This window comes from Mesocricetus auratus, unplaced genomic scaffold (assembly GCF_017639785.1).
Source record: "Mesocricetus auratus isolate SY011 unplaced genomic scaffold, BCM_Maur_2.0 Super-Scaffold_100030, whole genome shotgun sequence".
Classification (NCBI taxonomy): Eukaryota; Metazoa; Chordata; class Mammalia; order Rodentia; family Cricetidae; genus Mesocricetus; species Mesocricetus auratus.
In genome coordinates, this window is record NW_024429211.1 from 13,394,622 (window position 1) to 13,410,741 (window position 16,120).

A 16,120-nucleotide genomic window follows, 5' to 3' on the forward strand; every position below is an offset into this window, starting at 1 on the left:
ACTCATGTTTTAAACCCATGCTCCCCATCTGGTGGTATAATTTGGGAAAGCTATAGAAACATTAGGAAGTGGAGCCTAGCTAGAGTAAATAGGCCACAAAGTGCACCCTTGGGGTGTATTAACGCCCACTCTTTCCTGGCTTACTCTCTGCTCCTGGCTGCCACGATGTGAGCTGTTTCACCCTTGCTTCCGTGCTACGATGGACAAAACCTTCTAAAACTGTGAGCCAAAATAAATTAATCTTTCCTGCTTCAAGTTGTTTGTACTGGGTATTCATTTGCAGCGATGGAATCCTAATGGCAGTTGTTTTCAAAGAAAACTGTGTCGAAAGAACCGTGTCGGGCATTTTTCACAGCGAGATGCCAAGCCACCCTCCTTCCACATCGGATGAGTATACTCTCCTGCTTTAACCTCTGCAGTGGTCCCCAGTGCTGTGAAACTAACAAGGACATAGCGGTGGTTGGCTGTTGAATTTTCTTACTCTTACTATTAGCTCTTTGGGGTGCCCATCACCCAGCTCTCAAATTAAATCCCACACACGGAGACTTATTCTTTCTTGTGAAAGCCCGGCCTCAGCTTAGCTTATTTCTAGCCAGCTTTCCTTAACTTAAATTATCCTGTCCAACTTTTGCCTCTGGGCTTTTACCTTTCTCTCTTTCTGTACAACCCTTCTTTTCTTATTCCGTGTCTGGCTGTGTGACTGGGTGGCTGGCCCCTGGCATCCTCCTCCACTCCTTTTCTCGCTCCTCCTTCTTCTCTTCTCTTCTCTTCTCTCTCTTCTGTCTTGTCTTCTCTTCTCTGTTTATTCTTTCTGCATGGCAGCCCTGCCCATCCTTTCTCCTGTCTGGCTATTGGTTGTTCAGCTCTTTATTAGACCAATCAGGTATTTTAGACAGGCAAAGTAACACAACTTCACAGAGTTAAAAAAAAATGCAACATAAAGGAATGCAACCCATCTTTGCATCATTTAACAAATGTTCCATACATCTTAAAATAATATCTGACCCACCTACCTGCATGGACACTGTGTAAGCCGTCAGAATACTCAAACCCGTGCCACCAGCGCACTAGCACCTCTGACTGCTGGTCCAAGGCAAGCAGCCAGTGCCTACTTCTTCAGTCACACACCACCCTCTGGCTCTACTGCACCTCTTCTTGATGGCTTCTGTTAAACGCCTTTCTTACATATAACGTCCTCCGTCCTTAGAGCTCAGACTTCTACCTCTCCCCACCCCACACTTTCCATTCAGCTTTCAAGTCCTAGCGGGCCTGCCCCAATCTCAAAGTAGCCCTTCTCCCGTGACTACCGTCTCCCATCCCAACTGAATCAGTCCTGCCCATATTAGTCTTGATTGGCAGTCTATACATCCCCTCTATGGTTAAGTAAAGCGACTTGGCTTCAAGAACACTTTGTGGGATTTCCTGTTTTCTTTTCTTAGATGTCAGGGCAGGGGCTGCATGTATCTTCTTTACTGTTGGCATTCTGTATGGCACACAAACGAGTTCTAAAACAATGCCGTCGCTCACTAGACAGGAACTATATACCAGGCATTGTTGCAGAGGTCCCATTAGAGAGGTTCCGCAGGGATCTCTCATCTAGATGAAGATACCACACACAGAGAAGCTAAGCCCCACAGGCAACAGCGACAATGTTGGAAGGCAATTCCAGCCAGCAGGGCTCCAGAGCCCGGGCTCGGAAGCACTATTCTATCCTGGCTCTGTAGAGGCTTGTTAGATGGTGTGTAGCCTGTTGTGTAGTAGGCAGAGCTGAGGACGCTGCACATGAAGAGAATACAGCCATGGGCAAGCTCTTCCCACAGATAAGACGGAGGCACAGGTACAGCGGAGATAGAAACAATCATGAGATAAATGGTCCATAAGCAAAGCATGGCTGATCAGCAGCTTTCAAAGCTCTGTGACTCCATTCCACTACGCCACCCCCACCCCCGACAGTCCCCAGGTGAGCATTCCATTACACATCCCCCTACCCACAGTCCTCGGGTGGACATTTTGCTATCAGCTGAGCATCTTTGCACCACACCCCCTCGTGCCTCACCCCGCTCTCAGAATACCCCCCCCCCCGCCTATCAAGAAAAGCAGCAGAGGTGGTTCCCCAAACACAGGAAGGAGAGCACACCCCAGACTCCTCCTCCCCTACCCCTGCCCCATGCAAAGAAGGGTATGCTTTTTACCGTGAAATAGAAATGCCTTGCTGGCATTGTGCAGTCCAGCCACCTGAGTGACTCCCAGGGTGGTGTTCACGAGGTCCAGCTCTGTGATAATGTCCATCTGAAGGTCAGGGTCCATCCCAAAACCCAACACTAGGAAGAAACAGACCCATGTTGGTTTAGCAGAGAGAATGCAGGCAGCAATCCACACAGAGAATATTACAGAGGAGAGGGATTCATCTGAGGCGGTTAGGAGTGCTGGGGAAAGCAACTCTCCCCTACACTCCCTCTCAAAGTTCAGTTCCTTTGTATCTTCCTCCCAACCTACTCCATTATGGATGGCTAACTCCGCACCCGAGCTCCCTAGGGATAAATAATTCTCAGAATTCAGAATGTATCGCAGGTTGAGAAGGAAACATGGCCCACATGCTCTGTTTTTATGTAACATCCTCAGCCCTATAATCAAATTCTATGGTATTTCTAGATTGGGGGAAAAAGGTGTGATTTTTGTCTCCTAATTGAAATAATGACATAAATAGCCAACATCCTTACAGGTCGCATTTTGTCAACATCTCAGGACAGTTTTGTTGTCTGATGAAGTGTAAAGAAGATTTGGGTCTCTAGACATTTTACGTGTGAGGATGGTTTGGTGGATTCCAAACTGTGAGGCAGACCAACCTGCCTCAGACACAGACTCAACAAACCCTGCACAGAGCAATCCCCATCACCCAGGGACCACCCCTTGCAACACACGGGAAAGGAGCAGTGAAGATGTGTGCAGTCCCTACGGCAGAACGGTAGCAGAAAAGGGCAATGCTCTGACTATCAGGAACATATGTCCCTCCCAAGGATTCCTGGATACAAACTTAGATGCCCTGACACTCCTACTAGGCAAGACATGTGGCTGAATCCCCTATTGTGGGAACAGCAGATCCCCCGAGGGTGTATCATACCCGGAATGTGTTCTGTGGAATGACTCATTCATGATTGCAGAGTGATTTCCAATTACATATATTAATAAGGCGACAGATCACTCTGAGGGACCATTGTTTGAAGCTGTTGGTGAAGGCTCTGCTTAGCTCCACTTAGCATCTCAATAGTGGATTCTGATTGCGCAGTTGGAAATGTTTTAATCAGCAACAGCTGTCAACTTCCCTCTGATGGCAATGCAGTCTCCCAGGCGGGATGCAGAGAGCATGCACCCAATTTGTCCCATGGAGACTCGGTGAATATTCATCAGGACTTCCGGAGCCCCAACAGTCTACCTGACCTTCCCCTACCTCTCCTGCCTATACAGATCAGGAGAAGGAAAACTAGAAAACAGAAAGTGCCAGCCCCAGAGAAGGCCGGTCAGAAAGGGTGCTTTGGAGTTGAAACCCATCATTGTCAAGGCAGAAGTTAGGTTAAACCAAAAGCATGGTGCATTTAACTGCCTTCTTGGTTTTGGGGTTTTGTTTTTTGGTTTTTTGTTTTTTTGGTCAGGTTCCCCCCCCTCAACCCCACCTTCTGAGCTGACAGTGGGAATTTTCTCCTTGAAATGAAGCCAGCTACAAGACCAGATGACCCAAAAACAGCTCTCACATCTACTGTTCCCATTCCTTTATCATCAGGGGTCACCCACAGCACATACTAGGTCCTGTTCACGTTGTGGGCACTGAGGACATTCCCATGTAGCTTTCATTCCTGCAGGATAGTCTGGCAAGCCAGGACCATCAAGGACTGTTCTAGAAACAGAAGAGGGATAGGCTGGGCTGTAGCAGAATGAGTATAGAGGAGGGAGGAGGCAGGAAGAGATCAAAGGAGGTGTTCTCCTTTCCTCTCCAGTGATGTGATTAAACGCTACTTCGCACAAGCCATCGTTGAGGGCCACCAAGGCAGAAACTCAGAGCAGAAACCAGGGAGGACCCTGCTTGCTGGCTCACTCACTGACACCCCTGCCTGCAGGCTCAAGCATAGCTAGCTTTCTTAAACAGCCCAGGGCCACCTGCCCAGGGAACAGTGCTACCTTGAGAGGGCTGGGCCTTCATACATCAATTAACAACCAAGACAGTCCCTCACAGAAAGGCTCACAGACCAACCTGGTAAAGAAAATTACTCAATAAGTCTCTCTCTTCAAGGTCTGCGAGCTAGCTCAACAGCTCACCTACCAACAAGCCTAAGAACCTGAGTTCACATCCTCACGACCACAGGATAGAGAGAGAGAACCAACTCCCACAAGCTGTCATCTGACCTCCAGACTTGTGTCATGGCCAGCATCTCCCCACAACCTCACCCCACAAACACAATAAATAAATATTTTTTCTTTTTTTATTTTATGTATGTTTTTATTTAAATTAGAAACATGCATGTTTCAAATGTCTATCCCAGCTCCCCCCTTCTCCCTCCACCAGCCCCACCCTCATCCCTCCACCCCCAGCCCAATCCCCACATCATTCCCCAGAGAGGGTAAGGCCCTCCTTGGGGGATCTCCAGAGTCTGTCATTTCATCCAGGGCAGGATCTAGGCCCTTCCTCATGTGTCCAGGCTGAGAGAGCATCCCTCCATGTGGAATGGGCTCCCAAAGTTCATTTGTATGCCATGGTGAACACTGATCTACTACCCAAACCCCAGAGATTTCTGTGGCCTCCTCACTGACACTACATTCATGGAATCTGGATCAGTCCCCTGTTGGCCTCTCAGCCATCAGTCTGGGGTTCAAGAGCTCCCCCTATTTTTTTATCATTTTTTATTTTAATTTTAAATAGCTTGTTTTACATGTCAATCCCAGTTCCCTCTCCCTCCCCTCCTCCCGCACTCCCCTTCCCCCCCCCTCCCACCCTATTGCCAAATCCTTCCACATAGGGGATATCTAGAGTCTGTCATTTCAGAGCTCCCCCTATTTTTAAAAATACATAAAGACTCCCTTTGCAGCTGACTCTCTCCTCAGTTGATGGTTAGTGCTAACTACAGAGTGCAAGGGCCAGGTTAATAAAAAGGCCTTGGGACCAGTGACAAGGACCTTGGCTGTTATTCTCTTTCTAACAGGCGATCATTGGAAGGCTGTGAGGTGTGTGCTTAAGGCGAGGATGGGAGGGCTACGGCTCTGATTTACATCTTAAATATGGGTCCATCTTCAAGCTTCCACCTATGTGATATTGCTCATACCAGCTCTGTTCACAGTGCCCACTCTGAGCAAAGCAAAACCAGACAAGATACCCTTCTGTCTTCCCGAGTCACAGCCCCACGAGCCTGCTGTCAGGACATGTGAGCTTGGATGCCTGCCACTCCGTGATCACCTTGAACAGACAGGAAAGGAACTAATATTTCTGCTTGATCTATAGTGTTCTGAACCTATGCAGCACAGATTAAATCAAAGGTGATCCCAAAGTACCTCCAAGCTGTCTTTCTCTAGCCTGGAACTCTGTCAGTGACTGATACATGTGCTCTTACCAGACATGAAGATAATGGAACATCTCTGTTGCCCCTGTGGCCTCCCAGAGAACCATGGCATTTGGCAGGCCCTTAATTCAGAATGGGGTTATTTACTTGGAATATGGGGATCTATGGTCCTCACTGTGACAGCAATGATCTCGGAGCACTAAGGAAGACCATGAAAAGACAAGAGGGCAGGCAAGTCAAGGAAACTTTCTAAACAGACTATGGTTGTACTAGTTAGGGTTACTATTGCTGTGATGAAATACCGTGACCCAAACCTATTTGGGAAAGAAAAGGTTTATATGGCTTACACTCCATTGAAGCAAATCAGGGCAGACTGTCAAACAGTGCAGGAACCTAGAGGCAGGAGCTGATACAGAGGCCATGGAGGAAGGGGTACTACTTACTGACTTGCTCCTCATGACCTGCTCAGCCTGCTGTCACAATGTGATGAGCCCACCCCATCCATCCATCCATCGCCTATTTAAAAAGTGCCTTGCAGGCTTGTTTGCTTATAGCCTGATCTTACGGAGGCATTTTCTCAATTGAAGTTCCCTCTTTACAAAGAACTATAGGTTGTGTCAAGTTGACATAAACTGGCCAACCCAACGGTTGACTGAACTATTGGCCTCAAGCCTTTACCCATCCCTCTGCGTGTGTGACCTCACAGTTCTTCCTCCTGGGGTAAATGAAGGCCACCTCTTCCTCGGCTCTGAACTCAGCTATGTATCTTGTCTTGACTACTGGTGACATCGGTGAAGTTGCTCACAAAACCAGAGGTTTCAATGTGCTCACATAGTGGGACTTCTTCATCATGATGAGATCAGAGCCTTGGGAATTGGGCCTCTGGTCCATGAGAACGGTGCAGACACACAATGCAGACAACTTGTCTAAATGTGGAGTGGCATTCAGCTGGACCCTGCCTTCATAAGTCAACACCAGACCCACCTGCATGCATCTGAACACAATAAATACTTGTTGCTGTGAGCCATGACTTGAGATAGCATGCTGTGCAACAGTGTCGTGGCAACAGATAATCACTGCAGAAACTGAGCATCCACTAAGATGGTCAGCCTAAAAATACACAAGTCTCTCTGTCTAGGGGATCTGCAATGGGACAAGTCTAAAAGGTGTATTGGACTGACAAAACACCCTAATAATGTCCTCAAGTCCCCAAAAGAGAACACAGTGCCCTCAATCCAGAAAATATTGTGGAAATACAAATCCTCTATCTTGGGGGCGTATCACTCCTGAGAACCTTAGTTTCCTCATCTGTAGAAAGGATAGTGCTCCCTCTTTGACACCTGAGGTCTGGGTGGTGACCTCACAAACAGGCTCAGGTACATACAGTAGGTACAGTAGATACATACAATAGCTACATACAGTAGGTACTCAAATGGGATTTGGTTCACATGCCTCTTGTGGTGCACAAATTACGATACATGGGATTGGGATGAAGTAGGTTAATTGTATTGGGGAGAAATCACTTACATGGGAAACCGATAACCCAGGATCCCCACTCCGAGCATCCCAGCTCAGCTGCCCTCAGAGAGCTGCCTGGAACCCAGAGAGATAGAACCTGTCCTTCCTCCAGACCTAAATCCCACAGGCTCAGGTACACACCTGTGACCACGCCCAAGTGGGCGTGGTCAGCACCACAGGTACCTAGTAAGATCTCTCACTGCAATCCAATAAGACCAACTCTCCAGACCATTCCAGCCTTGATCCTGTACTCTACAGAAGTTAAAGAAGAAACTGGTGTGGCCCTCCTCCTGGCTGCAAAATGTTTTGCTCCTTATATGAAGACATGCCATATAAATGGTTAAAAAAAAGAAGAAGCCAATTGGCTTCCAGATGGAGTTCTCTTCTCTCCCTTTAATTAGTCCCTTTCAGGACAATGCCCAGTACTGACAGCAAAACACACTGCACATGGCATAGGGAATCAGGAAACCCATTAATAAGGATCATCTACATGGCTTTCCTGGGCCTTGCATCATGTGAGACACTAGCTCCACCAAACATATTTTATTGTCAGGCTTCCGTCTCCTGTCCGTGCAACCAGCTCCTGCCATTTCCTAGGAAACTCTATTAAAGTTTTCTACTCTTGACATAGCAGCTCTACAAATGGCTAAAAGTGGGCATGCGAATTAAGCAGGATAAAAAGCTCCTGGGGAGGAGATATTTTCAGAGCCTGCAAAGCAGCAGTCAATACGACAGAGGCACTCGAGGTCTAGATCTGGTATTCAGAACTCACTTTAACGGAGATACCTGCTGTTTCCTGGGGCCACTGCTGGCTGCTCCTCAACCCTGGCCAAGGAGTGCTCCAGCCCAGAGCCCTTCAGTTTCCCTTTGATGCCCCAGACTGAAGCTTCCAGGCACAGCTTCCTGGGTCTGGCTCACTTCAGATCTAACCTGTCTCACGGTAGCCACTGCTTTTCTGGTCCATGCAGAGCAAAGTGACACTAGGAGGAGACTCTACAACCTCCTCTAATGACGGGATTCCATGGCCACTTGGTCTCTCCTTAATGCCTTGAAGAGCAAGGTTCTCCAAGAGCATACTTTATGCTTCTACAAGTTGACACACGCTTGATACAATTGGGGGAGGGGAACTGCTTCAAATAGAAAATCTCTCCTTTCCAGCAGGGGGCAGCAGGAGGCGCTGAGTGGGCACCTGGGGATGCTGATGTTTCAGGTACCCCCTGTACTCTCTACCCTGGTGCCCGCCCCCCAAAAAAAACTAGAAAGCAAGGAAGGCTTACACACTGGCATTTCTAAGCTACAGGAGAAAACTGGCAGATGCAGGATGCTCTTATCAGTCTACCCATCCATCTACTCCAATGTGCCTGGAAAGCCCGGGGACTGGAGAAGAATGTACCCCTGCCCCATCTCTACTCTGTGCTCCAAAGGTTCTCTGGGCCAGAGTGTTGTGAGCGGCGCCCTCGCATACCTGCTATTAGTCGGCTGCACGTGAAACTGCCTCAGCACCGCAGTCGCACTTTAATTAAAATGTGTCCGATATCATCTACTCATTTCCATTAAAAGCCGGTGAGATCTGAGTAGCTAAGTGGGCCACATGTTTGCTTCATCTAGGACTGTTAACATCCCAGACAACAATTGGCTCACTTGACAAATAAACTCTCCAAGCAGCTGTTTGGATTCTGATACAGTAATCACCGGTTGGCCTTTGCAACCTAGAGGATGGATGTGGGATGCGGGAATGGGGCTTCCTTTGCAAACTCAAGGAGGCTGCTTCCAGAAACTCACCACAGATGCTCCCTCCAGCTACAAGAAACTGCAAACATGCAAAGCAAGGGGCCATTTCTTCCATTTTCTTAATTCGTCCAATAATTTATGTAGGAAAAACATGTGGCCTCGGGCAACCAAGTAGTTACTACCAAGAAGCCCAAGGTTTGGTTGGCCTTGCACGGTGCCTGGGGATGGGGAGGGGCTATCATGTCCTTAGGTCATTGCTGTCTTTGCTCAGTGCCTCCATGGGCCTGGATTGAATTCTATCTTACCCTTCCAATGCCTTCAAGACACAACCCACACACCTCGCCGCCTGGGCAGAGTCTTTCAGGTACACACACCCCCTCCACCATGCAACCACATCTTCCCTCCCATGTACATCCTGAGCACCAACTTCTCACAGACGACCCCTCTCCCACATCACCAGGTGCAACAAGAATGCTTTCCAGGCTCTACCAAGATTCTCTGCAAAGCTTTAAGTTCTGCAGCCTCTGGGGGGGGGGGCAGCACCTAGCAAGTCACAGCACTGGGAAGACCCCAACCCCGGGGTGTCTGCAACAGAAGTATAACAGACACTCAGCCTGGCCCTGTATGGACAGTTTTGGACAACTTTTCGAAGGAGTAAAGAAAACAAAGGATGTGCGCATTTGGGTCATAATGCGGAGTGATACGAAGATGATCATCAGGCTGCTTCTTTGCCATCTGTCTTCTCCCTGTCTTGCCTTCCTCTTAGGATATGCTCCCCACAAGACTCTCCTCCTCCCAGTGGGCATAGCCAGGAGTAGCAGGCGGGCCCTCTGTCTTCCTGGGGCTAGTTCCCAGTTCCAAGAAGAGACTGTGGTAAGCTCCACTTAGCCTTGGGTCTGGCGGCTGAGGGAGCTCCGGAAAGACCCTGAGGTTCTTTTGTCCCTAGGGAAATGTTTCCTTGTCACTCTAGGGTTAGGTAAAGGAAAGCAGAAGTCCACTTCTGCCCTGGGAAGTGAAAGAAGGCAGTTGGAAGCTCCCAGACGCCTCAGTGCCCAAGACCAGCACCAGGAGCTAGAGCAGAGGGAAGTTTTTAAATCAGAGTAGAGGGGAATGGCCATGCGTCCATTCTAGGGATGGAAGTCTGTTGTCTAGGGCAATGAGTCTGATGTCTGGCTGCCAAGAACTCTCTCTTCCACTCTGGGCCCTGTTTGTCCATTTCCCATCCCACCCAACCCCGCCCTGACGGCTACTACAAGCTCAGTGAAGTAGGTTACATTCCGAACCCCCGGGACCTGGGGTCAGGAAAGCCTGTGGAAGAGGAAAGAGGGAAGTGAGCGTCCAAGTCCTCACAACCAACCGCACATCCACAGGCAGAAGCTAGTAGGGGCTTGGCCATCAGTTCTCTCGACCCCCACCCCGTCCCCGCCCTGCAATCTTAGGCGATAGCAGGAGAAACAAGGTTTAGGGATGGAGAATAATCTTGGGTTGTTTCCACGGCTCCAGTTTCCCTCCCAATAATTTTTCCCCGAGTCCTTTGGGCGGTGAGCGGGGTAGAGGAGAACACTCCTGGAGTTCTCCTCCGGGGGGTGGGGGGCATGTGGGAGCCACGGAAGAGCTCGCCGGTCCCGGTTTCTCCCGCAGCCCTCTAGACCCGCGCGGCGTCTGGCTTCCCCGGGCCCTGGCCGCGCCCGCTAGCCGCAAGCGCTCCCTCTGCGGGTGGGACTTCCGCGGCTCGGGGACAGACGCGTCCACCGCACCCTGCAAGTTCAAGGATGGAAGGCTCGCTGGGCGCGCTGCAGCGGGTTCTGACTCCCCAGAACCTGGAAGCTGGTTGCTGGCCGTACCCCTCACACTGAAAGCCCGTAGCTGTGTCCCTAGGGAAGAGGACACTCGCGGGAGCAGGGCGTGGGGGGGGGGGGTATCTTTACTGGCGCTTTTACCCTGAGATGTGCTGGGTGATAAGAGACCCAAGCACGATGCCGCCCTTCTCTAGCCCCGTTAGAGCTGGGTTCTCTGCAGTCCGGAACAGCGCTGACTCCACCACCTTCCCCCAAAGCCCTCTTAAAGCCCACCCAGCCTTGCTTACCTGTCCTGGCGGTGCACACGCAGAACCACAAAACTAAAACCACATCCATCGACATCGCTCCGGAGGCTCCCCGTCAAGCAGGGTGCACCAGCGCTAGCAAGGAACCAGTGCTTCTGGAAGCCGCGGCGCTCTGGACTCGCAGCCGCCAAACTTGCTGCCGGGCGGCAGGGGGAGGTGGCTCGGCAGCGCCGGGTGCCGCGCTCGCTCGGGGATCGCGCCCGGGAAAGGCAACCCCGGCCGCCCCGCCCCCAGCCCACCCCCCACCGCGGGCGACGGCGGCGGCGGCGGCGCGGGGCTCGGGCCCTGAACCCCGCTGCGGCTGCGCTCCCCACTGAGCTAGGGCGGGAGCGCGGGGCTCCGCCACTCCCTCAGGTTGCCCTGGGCGCCTGTGCGGATCCCGCTACCCTCCCCGGGCTCCGGAGCTGCAGCGAGGATCCCGGCTACCAGCGCCGCGCGGCTTCACGCCCCCGCCTTTGCCACTGCGACGCGTTGCGGGCTCCCCAAGTTGCCACAGTTCATCACCGCCGGGTCCGAAGCCGCCCAGCCGGACGTGCGTGGGTTTTGTTCCCTGGGGGAACCAGACCCCTATGAGGGGTCACGGAGTGCTCCCAGCCCCTCCTTGGAAAACAACTACTGGCGATTCGCTCCAGCAAGTGGGTAGGGAGGAGCAGGTGGTAGGGCGGAGGGAGGTGATGACTGAGTCCCTGGTGGCCACCGGTACTTTCTGTCTGTCCCAGGCCAGAGGCCCCTGTGACGGGATGCTTTTAGGGGTGCTGGTGCAGGGTGCTGGGTCGGAAGGTACTCAAGTCCCTGAGCTTGGAGCATTCTAGAGCCTAAATATAAGGAGTGTTTGCAAAGCCTCTTTCTACAGGCCAAATGCTGCCACATAGGGGAAGCTCTAAACCATTTTCTTTTTTTTTCTTGGTGACTTTCTGGATGGTTTTCTCTAAAACATACTCTCTGGGTCTCTCTCTCTCTCTCTCTCTCTCTCTCTCTCTCTCTCTCTCTCTCTCTCTCTCTCTCTCTCTCTCTCTCTCTCTCTCTCTCGTCTCTCTCCTTTCCTTGGGGACCCCGACCAGAACACCATTCTGTAGAGAGAAAAGCTGGACTTTGCTGGCGACCAGTGGACAAGCAGAGGAGTCCCTCCTGTCTGGAGTACCCTCTGTTAACCAGAACCACCCTACTGGGGTCCCTGTATGCCTTCTGTCAGAGCCTCTGAGTTACACCTCTGGCTTTACACATTCGTGTTATGTGACTCGAAGGCCCCAGAGCCCCAGCTCCCCCAAAACCCAACACCACTCTGAGAGACATAAATCCATATTTTCTCCGGGATCCCAGAAGAAAAAAAAACCTAACTTCTCCAAAGAGCCCCGCTTTGTTTCCAGGGGTTCTCTCTGGCGTTTGCACATTCTCCATAGCCTTAAAGCCACACACCTTTAGCCCCAGGAGACCCCGTGAAGGTCACCAACTCAACGGCACAGCTTATAAAGAGGAAAGGTTTCACCTGTCCGTTCCTCTGACCTTTGTCCTATGATTCAGGACATTCTGTACACAAACCATTATCCACTTAGTTCCGTGTACGACCTTCCCTGGGAGGTGACGAAAGGGACCGTGCAGGTTAAGTCTCAGCTTGGGAAGTGCCCTCTGCAGGGCAGTTGAACTGGACTGTTGCAGAGGGAATGATGTCAAGGCTCAACTTCCTCTCCAGCTCGTGTGTGTGTGTGTGTGTGTGTGTGTGTGTGTGTGTGTGTGTGTGTCTGTGTGTGTCTGTGTGTGTGTCTGTGTGTGTGTCTGTGTGTGTGTGTGTGGTGTTGGAGGCCAGAAGAAGATATTGGATGCCCTGCTGCTGGAATTACAAGCTATGTGACATGTGTGCTGAATACTTATGTCCTATGAAAGAGCAGAGCACCAGGGACCTTTAGTCACTGAAACGTATCTCTTCATCCAACGTATTCTATTTGTTATGTATCTGAGGATAACCTTGAACCCTGATCCTCCTGCCTTCTCTTCCTAAGTGCTAGGATTATAGGCCTAAGCCACCACACCCAGTTTATGTGGTGTTGGGGGTTGGAGCCAACAGCCTTGTGCACTCCAGGCAAGCACTCCACCCACGGAACTGCCTCCCCAGCCCCTTACTATCCAACTTCCTCAAAATTCAACTTTGACTCCAGTCTGGGGGCTTTCCCTGCTCCCTGGAGTATGCTGCATTTAACACCAATGTTAGAATCACACGCTTCCGCAGGAAATAAGATTTCCCATGCCTTATCGGGCGTCCTGAGCAAGAAACCACACACCAACCTCTGCCCCATGTCCCCAGCCTCTCTGACCCATTCTAATCTCCTCCCAGCTGCCCTCACTGCCTCCATGCTTGTCACTTACAGTTCAGTCACCCCATAGGGGTCCCAGTCCCCGAACCGCATCAAATTGTTTTGTGAAGGCACGACATGCTTTGGTTGCAGGACACGAAGAAATCAAGCAGGAATGGAGTCCATGTGTCCTGCTTGCTGGCTGGGCTTTCATAGCGCTGGAAGGTACCTCGCAGGCTACTGGGAGAGTATTGTCATCAACAGTCTTACACGGCTGTGAACCCTGCATGCTACACCACCTGTCGCCAGGCAGTATTGCGCACTGATACAATAGTGGCATGGCTGTAAAGGGAGTAACCAACCATCTTTCGAAGGTAATTATCAAATTGTATTCCCTCGTCCCTGTGTTTTACAACAATCCAACTGCCTTTCAAGGCCCAACAGACCAATATCTTCCCTGTGCTTTGTTTTCTTCGTAGCTGGAAGGTGACATCCATAAACCTTTGATGTAGGTCCTTTGAACATGACTCTTGGGTCTCTGTTGAAAAGTTGGTTCCCTGGGAAGATGCTGCCTATAGCAGTATCTCATCAACCCCCCAGAGCTCTTGGCTTCATTTTCTTTCCAGGTGTATGATCATGGGAAACAATATTATTCACACATTGACTCGTGTGTTCTGGCTGTAATACGAGCCCCCCTGAGAGTAGGAGGCTTACCTTTCTGGTTCACCTCAGTGTCTTTCCACCAGAGCAGGGCCTGGCACATTTTAGAGGTTTGATAATTGCTTACTGAATGAATGAAGAGACACATTTGCCACAAGAACCAGCGTGGAGGACCAGGCTTTTCCAATCGACAATGGCCAAGGCAACAACCAAACTGCCTTGTCCTGTTGGCCTCTGGGGCTTCTCTAAGCTGACTTCCTTTGAGACAATGGCTCCACAGAGCAAGGAGGAGTGAGAAGTCCTCATCAGTGTACAAATGCAGTCCACAGGCAGGGAGAGAACCGATACTGAGAAACTGCTCACCTCTTTGGTTGCCTTCCAAGCTCCCCTTCCAAAGTTTTCTTTGTCCAAACAGCCTGAGAACGTCTTCACATTAGGGATATACGATAAATTTCCTTATGAAATGAGAGAGAGAGTGGAGGACTAAAGAGGCTCGGTCATTGTGAGCATACTGCATTGACAGAGGACCTGAGTTCAGTTCCCAGAACCACATCAGATAGCCTGTGACTCCAGCTCCAGGGGCCCTGACACCCTCTTCTGCCCACCACAAGGCCCAGACTCAACATGCGCGTACCCACACACAGACACACATGCATTCTCATAACTAAACTTTTTAAATTACAAAATTGAGTAAAAATAAAATAAATGTTTAAAAATGGAGACAATGAGAGGTTGGTAATGTCACATACTGGACTGTGCCCCTTCCCCCAGGCCCCAAGATATGGTCAAGTCCCAGCCCCTGGTACCTGAGAAGGAGACCTTATTTAGAAATAGGGTCTTTGTCCTTGTGATTAAGTTAAGGTGAGGTCCTCAGAGAGAACCCAGTCTAATATGACTGCCGGGTTCCGTGTTTCTGGGCAGAAGACCAGAGGAGACACCAAAGAGAACGAGGGAAGATAGAGACACTGCCTACTACAAAGAGAAGGGGCTGGAAGGGGCAGGACCGCACACTCCTAGGAGGGTTCAAAGAGAGCTCAGCCACCGCCCTTGATTTCACAGTCAAAGCTTCAGAGCTGGGAGCAGCTAAATCCCTGTGATTCAAAGTTCTCAGATTTGAATAGCTCGGTTAGGACGGCCTTAGGACACCAACTAAATGCCAATTGGCTGGTGGAGTCAGGAAGCCATTGCAACATTCAAGCTTCCTTCCTGGGCAGGGCAGCAAGTGCCCTGTGGAAGCTGGAGGGCTGGTCCCAGAAGGGGCTTTCAGTTCATGAAATGCACGTGCATCCAGAGACCGGCTGAGTGGATGTGCCGGCCGGATGTGCCGGCCGGCCGGCCATCCTCTGGACCACTATTCCTATGTGAATATCTAGGCACTACTGATGAAACATTTTAGCTTGCCTCTGGTGGATACAATCAACTTCAATCACATCCAAACTAGAGGAACCTTCGTTGTTCTTATTTAACTATTGTACCCAGTCTTAAAACTTCAGACACTCTTAAAATAGAGCTGGATATAGGCCAGCAGGGAAGATAGGTAGAAAACACTACAGATAGACACATGAATAAAGACAACTCATGATGCTTATGCTGAAACTGTTCTGATCCGTTACACCAACAGCCTCAGATGAAGGTTAGGCTTCTCAGGACACAACCAACGTGTTGATAAGTGATAAAGTGATAAGCAGATGTCATCTAGTCCAACAGAAGAGGAACAAGCTGTTCCTCATCCGAGCATTCGGTCCATGATCAAAGGGGACCATGCTCAGAGTAGTTGCAATGGACTAACTCATGTGTCCCCCAAGACAACCCAATTAGAAGATGGGATTATTATACCTATCTTATAGATATGGAAACACCCATTGCCCACATAACTAGCTGCGCTGAGCTCTAAACTCAGGCAGGATGACTACAGGTACACGCTGCATATTGAACTAATACCATGTGTCCCAGGATGAGGCCTCTGAATTCATTCTCTTTGCTGAGGTCCTCTGGGACCTCAAACAAACCACAATCCATAGCACTACACCCTGCCCAAGCTCTGAATTCACCAATCAAGAAATAAGAAAATTCAGCAGGAGGCCAAAACGTCCCCTCATTAACATAAGGGGCAGTCCTAAGAGAGCAGAGCCTTCTGCGAGAGCCAGAACAGACTGGCCATCTGCCCTCCCTCCAGGCGGGACCTTGCCACAGCCATCTGTCCACTGAGCCCGAAGAGAACAGAAAGCAAAGTGACCTCATGAAGAAACAAAGGCCGAGGGTCTGCCTCCTTC

General features: G+C 50.3%; 1 protein-coding gene and 1 long non-coding RNA gene across 3 annotated transcripts in view; one reads left to right on the plus strand and one right to left on the minus strand.

Moving 5' to 3' along the window:
• Nell1 (neural EGFL like 1) overlaps positions 1-11,075 on the minus strand; it is an 846,684-nt gene extending 835,609 nt beyond the window's left edge. For both annotated transcript variants that reach the window (XM_040733293.1, XM_040733292.1), the window contains exons 1-2: positions 10,882-11,075; positions 2,193-2,321 (exon numbers count right to left, since the gene is read on the minus strand). In XM_040733293.1, coding sequence (XP_040589227.1) covers positions 2,193-2,321; positions 10,882-10,936 — 184 coding nt within the window. In that variant the 5' untranslated portion in view covers positions 10,937-11,075. The remainder of the gene's footprint in view (positions 1-2,192; positions 2,322-10,881) is intronic.
• A 99-nt stretch (positions 11,076-11,174) lies between these two features.
• Positions 11,175-13,709, plus strand: LOC121134732. Its single transcript, XR_005871900.1, has 3 exons — positions 11,175-11,538; positions 13,341-13,561; positions 13,667-13,709. It is a non-coding gene; the product is annotated as an uncharacterized LOC121134732 (long non-coding RNA).
• The last annotated feature ends 2,411 nt before the right edge of the window (positions 13,710-16,120 follow it).